Here is a 12,439-nt window from a genome sequence, read left to right as displayed (position 1 = left end):
ATGCATGAACAAGTTTCTCTGCATCTTTCTGAGACACAATGTTCCTCATTTTTGCAATATTACGCAGGTGAAAATATGCAGTCCTTGTTGTTAGTTTTATGTGAGAATCGAAGGACATATCCTGATCAAAAATAACACCCAGATTCCTTACTGTGGTGCTGGAGGACAACACAACATCATCATGAATGACCAGCAGCTGCCACTGGACTAAACTGACTAAACCAACTTAACCCTTCGCTGAGGCTAACAGCAACTGTCCAATCCCACGTTAGCAACCGTAACTAGGTAGAAGAGGCCTGTCGAGTTTTCAGAGCGAATGATGGGTTGTTTCTCCCTCGTCCCGGTGATCGCCACATCAGGTGACAGTGTCGAATGTTATGTTAGCATGTTGGATGAAACGTCTCACCAGTCGGACACCGTTCGCTGTAGCTTCCTTATCCGGACACATCCCGTTTGACGCGGTTTCCGGTCACAAACAAAGCTCCTCATAATACCTTCAGTATAGATGCTGTTAGAGTAGGAAGTGCTGGTGACCAGAGGAGGGAATTGTGTTTGTTCTGCAAGTCACACACACACACACACACACACACACACACACACACACACACACTGTAGATGTAACTTTAAAGGGACACGGGGAAATACCACACCGAATCATTTCACACAAATCACTCGTCTTCCTAAATGAACTCTACCCACAATCACGTTTTACTTCATTAACATTTCCTTATTCGGACACATCCCATTTGACGCGGTTTCCGGTCTATTCGTGGTGCTTTTATTGAGTGATCGCCACCAAAGTGCAAGTAGAATTCATTTACACACTTCTAAGAATCAAGAAGTGAAATTTCATATTCGTACATCAACATTTATAGGTGACGATAAAGCTGTGTTTTCAGATGGGACTTCATGGTGCATTCAGGTGCAGCTTGTAAATACTCAAATTATTGTTTTATTGTCCTCTTTACTCTGAATTACCATGCAGGCCTTTTGTAAATATATTGGACATTGAAGGATTTCATCGAAAAGATCTAAATGTTATTCTGTGTATGGCACAGGTGCGTTGAGGGCGTAGGCATGTTAGACAGCGTATAGTCTGGGAGCAAAGTAAGGCGCACGGGGCAAAGGCTTTCTGTTTAGTCTCTTTTTTTTCCATCGTAAATTTTTTTAGAGTTTCCTTTTGAAACAGGGATGAATCAAATTATAATAACCAGCACTGTGTACATCTGATGTCATAACAAAATTCAATGGACGTAACAAGGGTCTGTGTATCTTTTGGTCATTGGATTTTATAGTCACTAACGAATACTAAAAAACAAAAGAGTTTGAGAGTGGTTATTCTATTTTCGTTTTAAAATACTAAAATCAAAATTGAATTGGCTTGAATTGATTAGATTTTCGTTTTCTAGTTATGATTATAAAAATTAAAATCCCTCGAAGACAAAAAACGAAAAAAATACTTTTTTTTCATATTCTCCCACTGGAAGTTTACATTTATTTGATGGTGTTAAACTAAAATCTAACTTCTTACTTTTGTAACCATACATTGTTTTAACGGCCCGATTTAGCTTTGTGTTTACAGCAGATGTTCAAAAGGACGCTAACACCGGGGAATTAACGTTAGCCGCGTGCTACCCTTGGCCCCCTTGGCTAAAAAATGCTGGATTTCATGGCTTATTGTTGTTTGGAAGATTAAAGCTAAGCTAATATAAGCTAACACAATGATACAGTTTCTGTGGCCTTATATCTAACGTTAATTATAGCTCTTAGTATATCAATAAAGTATTATGGGCTGTCATTCTGTATTATATCCATATAATAATAATGGTACTCTGTCACTAACCTAACCTGAACATTTACCGTAGCTATGGCAACAAGCTAGCGTTTCAACAACAATAAGTCATAAAGATAGATATGGCACTTTTGAAAGAACCAGTCCCAACTCCCAACAGTCAAAGCCCTCAGGACCTGAACCATGTGTAGTCACAAGTTCAAATATCAAAGAAGAAGCATGAATCCCTCTCTGACACAGCAGCATCCTCACAGCTGCTTTACTGGGGAAATGGAAACTTCCGGTCAGAGAATTTTTGAATTTTTTGATCATAATACACGGACCCAAAAGATACACGGGCCGTAAAGAAAAATCAAACACACTTTCTCTGACTTTGAATTGATTACATTGTTTACTTTTTTCTAGTCCTCACAGCTGCTTTACTGGGGAAATGGAAACTTCCAGTCAGAGAATATGAAAAAAAAACAGTTGTTTTCTAGTGATTTTAGTTTTTGTTATCATAACTACAAAACGAAAATCAATCAATTCAATTTTGATTTTGGTATAAAAAATAGATCAATGAATAAGAAATACACACATAAACATAAATATGCATACACACTAATCTACATGTATATAGAATACTCAAATGAATAAATGAAATAAAATAAAGATAAGTAAATGGATAGAGAAAAAAATATATTTAGTCTCTTCATTAATCACGGGTGTTTTTGGTGTAACATGAGAAGCGAAGCAGTTTTCTGCCTGAGCACAGCCCTCTCTCCCATTAACATTATTGTGAATTTATATAAATATATATTTTACTGTTTGCACACCTTTTTGTGTGTGCAGGACTCTGTCATACCGACACTGGAGAGTGGCACAGATTGCCTCATCTAATGCTCGGCAAGAAAACAAATAAGCGTGTTTCCCCTCAAACTGTCAAAGTATTCCCTTGAGCGTAAACATGAGCGTATTAAGACAGGCGCTCATCTCCCATGACGTTCACACGCCTGCGTCTTTAATGCCGGAGCTGTTGTGTTGCTGTGATTTCTTTGTGTGTGTTGTAGGATTTTTTTTTAATTAAGAAACAGTGTGAGAAAGATGATTTGTTTGAAGCATTTAACACACGAGGGAGCGGGGCTTGGGTTTTTATTCTTGTTTTGCTGTGTGACTATAGCTGCTGTGTGAATTGCGATGGAGTTTGTTATTCTGGGTGTCTGAGGGAGGAAAAGGCGTTAAAAGCAGAAACAGAAATCACCGGGGAATAAGGGTACTTCTTTTATAGCTAATTTGCTTTGTGATTTGGTAGAAGTCCTGGGTGGTCTTTGTCAGCAGCTGTGTGGGAGTTAACAGACGGTTTCAGGCAGCTCAGAGGATCCTCTGTCTTTTGTTTTATTGCTATTTTGCATAATAAATTTGCATTGTTTATCAGGGTTTTAACATAAATGCAGTGCAGCTGAAACAAAGCTCCTCATAATACCTTCAGCACAGATGCTGTTAGAGTAGGAAGTGCTGGTGACCAGAGGAGGGAATAGTGTTTGTTCTGCAAGTCACACACACACACACACACACACACACACACACACACACACACACACACACACACAAACACACACACACACACACACACACACACACACACACACACACACACACACACACACTGTAGGTGTAACTTTATAGGGACACGGGGAAATACCACACCGAATCATTTCACACAAATCAATCGTCTTCCTAAATGAACTCTACCCACAATCACGTTTTACTTCGTTTAACATTTCGACAGTCACACAGAAGATCAACAAGATAATAATGAAAGATATTACAGTTTTTCTCGATTGCTAAGACACATTTCTTGAAAGCTTCTCTCCTTTTCTCTAAACTTTGAACACAAACCCCAATTTTCAAGCTACATTCACAAAACCTCAGACTCTTCTTGCAAAACCAAACTTTCACCTCAAAACAGTTCAATCTGTGCCCAAAACTGAACTTTGTTGTCAAATCGTGCCCCAAGTCAATCAAAATTAAAAACACTACTGAGCCACCACTAAACACTACATAGAAAAATAGGAAACACAACGCTCAGGACATGAAGGTGAATGCATTTTGCAAAACAAAACACCTGTGCATTTAGCACTTTACACAAAGACAAAAAACAGAAATTTTGTTCATTTACACGCAGCACTTGTACAAAACAAACAGAAATTGTATGCATTTGCCACTTGTGTACATGTGCCACCTGTCCTTCCGGCCCCATGTGGCAGTCTTTCAATTCTACAAAAAGAGAACATGCAGATACAAAACATATACATGGAATACTAGGCCTACAGACAGTTAGACTAACCCTCCATTACAATACTACAGTACATTGGCACAGTGATGTACTGAAACATATATTTACTTACAGTATACTGTGGTACAGTATATACTGTAATATGTCAAACAGTAATTTGCTCTCAACATTTACATACTGTACTATAATGTCAAAAAAGATAATTACCTGTTCTCTTCTCTAAATCTTCGGATTATGGTGGACACAGTGAATCTACCCATGTTTGGTTGTACCCTTTGTCTGGCCTCCCGCATGCTCATACCATGGACAAGAACATGGTCAATCACAGTAGCTCTGATGTCATCAGATATTACTGTTCTTTGTCTTCACGTACCACCTTGACCACCTCGACCACCTCGACCTCCTTTCACACGAACTCTTCCTCTCAGATTTCTATCCATTGTAGTGCCTCACAAATCAGTGCTCTCTGAACTGACTTTATATATTCCCTCACATCATTAGCCACAAGTGTGATCAATTTTGAGGTGTTGTGTTCAAGTAGTGACAACTGTGCTTTAATTATGTTTGACTTTTGCTACCTGTGCTTACCATTATGCAGCACAGGTGCATCACAATGAAAATGTGTTGGGAAGTTGTGTCTAAACAGGTGAAAAGTGCTCATGGTTTTGCCAAAAGAGTGATTGATTCAATCAGTGGGTTAAGGCAACAGAGAAATTGGTTCAGACAACAGGGTTTAGTGTTTTAGCTATCGAGAAAAACTGTAAATTCCCCTTGCACTCATAAAAGTGTTTTTCTTCTGTTTTTGTCCTCTTAAATGTCTCTCACTGACTGTAGTGACTTGTATCTGATCAAAGTTTGTCACTAGAGAGGTGTTTCCGTGTTGCACTTCTCTGAAATCTTTAAACATATCCCGAGCAAGCTATCTGGTCTGTAGGTCTGACGTAACACCCTTTTAAGACACTATTTCTGTTTCCAAATGCTCACTTTTTTCTTCAGTGAGACCAGTGGCGTGTCTAGCCCGTTTTTAGGGTGCTCATCCCTAAAGCATCCCTAAATTGAGTCTCAGCACCCCTCAAAAGTAAGAGTTATATTTATTTATTTTAAACGCAAGCCCCTGTTCGACCTGCTTAAAAATGGTCAAAACCATAGACAGCATGTGGCTGAAACTCAATATTTTAACCACCAAAATACAACAGACAACCCCACCCTGTCATGGTACGATCCACTTTCTCTTACCCAGATCTGTTCAAACAACGTGGAATTGTAGTGATACGAGAACTGGACCAGCAATAGTACTTTAAAAGGGCGTTACGTCACGACTTAAAGACTGGAGAGTCACAACTTCGAAAGCCAATCAAAAGCCGTCAAAGAAACCCAAAGCTCCGGAGCACGTGAGCAGTGAAAATTTCCGCTTCACGCTCATCTAGCTGTTCATTCTCTCCTCTCCCCCACTCAATATTGCTTGATGCTCGCTCCAGAAATAAAGCTATCAGATAAAAGGCGCCCACCAGTGCACAGACCACCACAGGCAAAATGTCCATCTGCGCTGCAGAAAAACTAGCCTGATACAAGAAACTGTGCCCCCTCAGTGTTGTCATGGAGATATGACCTCAACATATAGACTTGAATGTTTTTTTGTCCCAGGCCTTAAACGGTTTAATTATGCTGTGAAAACGGCCTGTAGAGAAACTGCTCTATTATGAATCCTGCTCCTAGTGGACACTCAGAGAACTGCAGTTTTTGACACTTCCTTATCGGATCAACCTGGAAGTCGCTGTGGTGGGGGCTTGGTAATTAAGCAGCTACGGGTTTACGTAGGCAATCTGAGTATGGGCTGAATCCAGGAAATGTATATATTATTTCCAGTATATTTACCATCATTTCCAGGTGTTCCTATCTGAGATACTAGTTTGTGAGAGCGTCGCCAGAGCGAAACCGGAGTGGGAGGCTTTTAGAAAAGCTCTACCCAAATGCTCACGTGGTAGAGAAACACTCTGTGACATCGTAACAGACGTTATTTCATGGATGTGGATGTTTTTACAAATGTCAATTACAAGCTAACAAGCTAAAACGTTGCTACCTGAACTCACCGATACGTGTGCTACTGGCTGCTTTTGGTGGAGTGAGAGTGGGAGAGTGATCCTCTCATCTTGAGTCCGGAGGCTCAAACATGTGCGGCTTAATCTCTCAGATGTTTTTCTTTCTGTCATGGCGAGGCCAGAGCCAGAATTCCTCAACGAGGGAGAAAGAGTAGATTTGCTTCCAGTCTGTTTTCAGAGTTAGAAAAAAACAACAAAATCGTTTCATGTTGGAAAACGGTGTTAAACAAAATATTAATCACAGCAGAATAGTTTTACATACTGGTGAAACGTGTCTGGAGGGGGACTTCAAGCATCGGTGCAGCATCACAGTTAATTAGGGAGGTTCAGACTGAATATGTGCTGATATCCAGTCCACAGAGCTGCAGCTGTAACTGTAACCTTGGCAGTAACCTCTGCCGCCCAAGCTGCTGTAGAAGAAAAAACAGCAGAGCACAGCTGAGTCTTTTGTTTTTTTTTCTGACATTTTCTTGTCAGATTTGAGAGAAACCTTTTGTGAGTAACTGATTGATCTTCATAATAACACAACAGAAGCTCGACTTCTTTATCTGGGACACCAAAACGCCACAGAAGAGCTCTGTGGTCGGACCTGACAAATCGCTGCTGTTGTCTCAAGTATTTACAGACCTTAACTGAGAAATCACTCAAGTATATCGTGCGGCGAGATATCTGTCAAGTCTTTATTGAGTCACAATGACGAGAAAAAATCCCTCATGGCTGATTGAGGCTGATTTCTCTCTCTGCAGAATTATTTCCCAGCGTCGTTGTAATTTGGAGCATAATAATAAGAATAAGTGGTGGAGATAAGAGCGAGGCTCTTATGGGCGACTTAGTATTTCATTACGTGTAACCATGGTGACCACAGTGGTTAAGATCACTTGCACGCTTTGAAAAAACTGAGAAGGGAGCTTTTATGAACCACTGCTGCAGACTCGACACAGAGTAGAAATGTGATAGGAGTCTTTTTACCCGTCTGCAGTGAGCGTCACTTCGATATCAGCAGGAGTTTGTCACAATATGTTAATATTCAGCCCCATTGCTCTGATAGTGTAACTAGTTGCCACAGTGTTCAATAAATGTTGCAAGTTCTCACTCTAAAGGGCATTCCTGGTGTTTGTCAAAGTAGACTACTTTCTGTTTTCTAACTTTTGTTATGACTAACAAGAAACAAGATTGTGATAAGGAGCACAAGCTTCCAACTAGGGTTGTCCTGATACTAGAATTTCAAAGTCGATTCCAATACCAAGGAAAATACTCAATACCATTTTCAATACCACAAAATGAAGACAGGATTTTTAAAATAAAGATTAGAACAACACAACAACATCAATAAGAACACTTTTAAAAAGTTGCCTGATGTACCAAGCCTGTGAATGTTCTCATTTGTCCAGGTCATCGTTATCCCCAAAGCAATTTCAGTCAAAAGCAACTGAACTTGGTCAGGTAGTTGTACCAGTCCCAGTCTGGTCAGATGCGTACATGAACTGATGAAGCCTCTTGGATGAGAGGTGAAACGTCTTCCTAGACAAATAACCAAGTCCAGTTGCTTTTGACTGAAATTGCTTTGGGGGTCTGATGTAGTGAAAATAGGAAAGGAAACATAACTGGAGGGTGAATATAGATGTGACAAATGTTTGTTGTATTGTGTTGTATAGCTCATTTCTGTGGACATTAACTGATTCCATGAAGGAGGTTAAACCTTGGGTTCAGTTGGTGAATCAGTGGTTGTTGTTAGTCAGGTTTCTCCACAGTGTAAACAGGGATCTGCTCCATGCTAATGTATTCAGCTACAGTCCTGTTTATCTGCTGTGTTTCTGCTGACTCTGCTCCATATTATCTCTGCTCATTCAATATAGTCGGTAAAGCAGCTGACACTGTTTCTGTCTCGCTGCTGGTTGACTTTTCAGACACTTTATTGTGTCGTCCTGATAAATCAACGTCTCTTAACGTTAGACGGACAAGACTGTTGACATGAGCTGCTTAGCTACGCTGCTAACGTTACTTTTGATTATTAGATGCTAGCTTAATTGAGCAATAAGCTCTGAAAGGTCGTGATTTGTTGTCATTTAATGGTAAATAGGTAAATAGATTCCTCCTCCAGACTTCAGTTAGCATAATGATAACAATGTTTGGTGGACCACCCGTTTGTAATGAAAACTTAACAGACATAACTTTTTAATACTTCAATGTTGTCAAAACAGGAACTTCACTGACTCCAAATCCACTTTATTTAAGACACTTTGACAGCTTGTCTACATCGTTAGCCTTTCCCTGGTCGTTAGCCTCATATGCTAAGTACTTCCCAATGACACTTTTGCTTTCTTCAACTGGTGTGAAGGTCCTCTAGCAGCAGCAGCTGTTCAGTCAGCTCAGTGTTGTTAACGTGATGAACCAGCGTTCATGTGCTCAGATACGAGCTGGAGCTGCTGGGGGACGTTACACTTCAACTGGAGGAGACAGGGGCTGCACGGTTGACGGCAAATGTATTGATACTTTTGCAAGTTAGTATCTAAATCTGATACAAATTTTTCTATTGATTATTTTTTGAGTATCGATTTTTTTGACAACCGTCCTTCCTCCAGCTTCAAAACTTCAGTGGAACAGAAATGATCTTGAACTCTTTTAGTCCAAACATAAACACTGGAAATACTTGTAGCTGTTGTACGAGATGATTTCTGTCGCATTAAAGTTTTATAAAAAGAAAATCTGCATGAGGCTTCCCTCCAAACAGAGGTGGCGAGCACAATGTTTGATAATTAACACAAACACAAAGGACACAAATATGAGAATAACACCCAGGTTTCCCTTTAATGTCTTGTTAAATCTTTAGACCACAAGAATCTAGAAATAATCTGCATATCCCGACAGAAGAGTTCAACAGCATGCTAATTTAATTAGCCGTGTCAACAGAGAAAGCATTTTTGTGTTAGAGCCCTATTATACTGCTGCAGAGTCACTGTGTGCAGAAGGGGTGGCTCATTATAATGTGCAGCTTCTGTGTGTATGTGTTGGCTGGAAAACGGCTCGTCCCAACAGGGTGAAATCTTTCCAGATGAAGGGAAATAGATGGGGTGAAAAAAAAATATATTTTCTGAGTCTGGATATAGTTAAGAGATGATTAGCTGCCACTCAGTATTAGGAAGTTGGTGACTGCAGACTGCAGATAGAATAATGAATGTTGTGACATTTGGAGAAAATGTCTCCTTTTAAAACGTCCTTCCATTATAAAGTGGGATCCAACATTAAAATGATCATGTGCCACAGTTGGATTCACGTCAGTAATACAAGAATAATAATGTTTTTAAGTTTTCACAATCCCTCACTTTTTTTTCTGGAGTAATATTCAGAACAACCCTGAATGAACCTTTCCTTAATGTTATCTTCATTGTTATTATCATATCCTCGTTGTACTTTTTGTTGTTATTATCATATCTACGTTATCTTTTCATGGTTGGTATCAGACTGTTGTTTCTCACTTGTTTCCATTTCATTATTTTTAGTTTGTGTGTCTGAAACTGTGTTATTTCCCTGTACTTGCTGCTGCCTGTCTTGGCCAGGACACTCTTGGAAATTTGTATTATTTTTTTCTTAAATCTCAATGAGTCTTTTTTTTTCTTTTTTAAAAATCTTGTCTTAATTGTTATTACCTTATCTTTGTTTTACTCTTATCTTCATAATTTTTTTGGCCTTTTCATGCCTTTATTTGATAGTGACAGCTTTTGACAGGAAACAGGAGAGAGAGAGGGGGTGACATGCAGCAAAGGGCCACAGGTTTTTAGCCTCTGTATATGGGGCGCCCGCTCTAACGACTGAGCCACCAGGCGCCCCGTTATTCCCTTAGCTTTGTCGTCATTACCTATTACCTATTACCTATTCTTTGTCGTTATTACCTTATCTTTGATGGTATTACCCTAACTTTGTCGTTTTTGCCTTATCTTTGTCATTATTACCTTATCTTTGTTGTTATTACCTATTACCTATTTTTTGTCATCATAGTGTCTGCGTGGGTTTTCTCCGGGTACTCCGGTTTCCTCCCGCAATCCAAAGACATGCACGTGTTAGGTTAATAGATGACTCTAAAAATTGCCCTTAGGTGTGAATGGTTGTCCGTCTCTGTTCCTCCTATGTGCCCTGTGATAGACTGGCGTCCTGTCCAGGGTGTACCCCGCCTCACGCTTGATGTCAGCTGGGATCGGCTCCAGCCCCCCGCGACCCCGACCCCGGGATAAGCGGTTGAAGATGAATGAATGAATGATTTACCTTATCTTTGTTGTTTTTACCTATTCATTGTCGTCATTACCTTATCTTTCTCATTATTACCTTACCTTTGTCGTGATTACCTTATCTTTGTCGTTTTTACCTATTCTTTGTCGTCATTACCTTATCTTTGTCGTTATTACCTTATCTTTGTTGTGATTACCTTATCTTTGTCGTTATTACCTTATCTTTGTTGTTATTACCTTATCTTCGTCGTTATTAACTATTTTTTGTCGTTATTGCCTATTCTTTGTCGTTATCACCCTAATTTTGTTGTTTTTACCTTATCTTTGTTGTTATTACCTTATCTTTGTCGTTTTTACCTTATCTTTGTTGTTATTACCTTATCTTTGTCGTTATTACCTTATCTTTTACGTTTTTACCTTGTCTTTGTCGTCATTACCCTATCTTTTTCGTTTTTACCTTATCTTTGTCATTATTACCTTATCTTTGTCGTTATTACCTTATCTTCATCATTGTTATAACCTTATCTTTTTTGTTATTACCTTATCTTTGTCGTTATTACCTTATCTTTGTCGTTATTACCTTATCTTTGTTGTTATTACCTTATCTTTGTCGTTATTACCTTATCTTTGTCATTATTACCTTATCTTTGTCGTTATTACCCTATTTTTTGTCGTTATTACTTTTTTATTTTAAGCACAGAGTGGTATCCGAGAATTTCACTGCACAGTGTAGAGCTGTAAGCTTTGTTTAGTATGTGACAAATAAAGCTTGAAACAAAAATTAATCCCAAAGCTACTAAATTGAATTGAAGTAAAAATGTCCATGATTTTAAATGAATCTACTCCGTTCCCCTCCAGGTGGACCCCATGTTCACGGTGCCAGCTCCCCCTGCTGCGGGCAACCCCGGGGCCCCTGGATCCTCTCTGCCATTGGCCCCTTCATTCTCCCCTCCGGTCCTGCCCACCTCCAACCCCAAGCAGCTGTTGGTGAGGACGAGGTCTGTAGGCACCAACACCCAGGATGGAGGCGTCTCAGGAGCACTGGAGGGTGACTCTGCTTGTCTGGGACCCTGCCAGCCCGGGACCAGCGTCAACCTGGAGGGCATCGTCTGGCACGAGACTGAGGAGGGTAAGGAGTGTTTCTCTCTCATTAGTGAATGCTATGGTAGCACTTTTACAGGGCTGGTTCCCCCAAATGACAAAGAAGAGGTCTGGTTTCTGTGTCTAGTCTGAGTTATTATTCACCAATCATGTCTGAGCAGAGTTCTGTTAAACAGTCTGTGGGGAGAATTGGTGGAATGAAGGTGAAGGTGGAATTGTCGACCATCATGCAATAACGGAAACTATCCGCTTTCATCAGAAGATGATTTAACTTTTGTTATTATTTATCTGCATTCATATGCAGATGTCTCTACACGACATCTCCCACTTCCAACTTCTTTGTCTCAAGTTGCTCATCAAGATGTAAAATCACTGAACTCTGCAAGAACTCATAAAGAGGAAGTCTTGATCCTGATATGTGCTGAAATGTTAGCCGTTACCCCCTATAGGTTTATCTGTGTTTAGACGGGAAGTCGATGGGTTCTAAGACGGTTTCTGCGTAAACACCTGGCAGCAAGCCAAATGATGTCCGAGTGACGTTCCGGACTAGGCCAAGTTAGCGATGTTTTAGACATCATTTCCAGGACGTCCTCATCAAGACATCACCTCGACGGCTTTTTAATGACCCTGACCGATCACATACCGGCCAATTTATGTTGTCAAGAGGACGTCCTGGTGACCACGTCCTGGAAATGACGTCCAAATGACCCCCTATTCAGCTGTGATCCGGCCCATGAATTAGTTACTAAGCGTTTAACGTTGGCATCATATTAAAACATCCAGAGCGAGAGAAAAGTGCCAAATTTTTCCTTTTGTAAAGACTATCATTATCCAATTTAAGGCAATATGCAATAGGCTACGTGATCACAAATGGACAATAGACATTGTCTCTTACAAAATGTAGCATTTCATTAATTTCAGTACCACACTATTGAAGACACAAATGATA

General features: G+C 39.9%; 1 protein-coding gene across 1 annotated transcript in view; it reads left to right on the top strand.

Annotated features, from left to right (window-relative positions):
- Nucleotides 1-12,439, top strand: part of znf608 (zinc finger protein 608) — a gene marked incomplete at its 3' end in the record, with an annotated part of 80,033 nt that overhangs the window by 28,462 nt on the left and 39,132 nt on the right. Inside the window, exon 2 of the mRNA XM_083912147.1 lies at nucleotides 11,248-11,518. Coding sequence (XP_083768273.1) covers nucleotides 11,248-11,518 — 271 coding nt within the window. The remainder of the gene's footprint in view (nucleotides 1-11,247; nucleotides 11,519-12,439) is intronic.

The sequence above is a fragment of the Echiichthys vipera genome (genome assembly GCF_963691815.1).
Source record: "Echiichthys vipera genome assembly, chromosome: 4".
Taxonomy (NCBI): Eukaryota; Metazoa; Chordata; class Actinopteri; order Perciformes; family Trachinidae; genus Echiichthys; species Echiichthys vipera.
The sequence above is the reverse complement of the archived record's forward strand: the minus strand, read 5'-3'. Positions and strand labels throughout refer to the sequence as shown.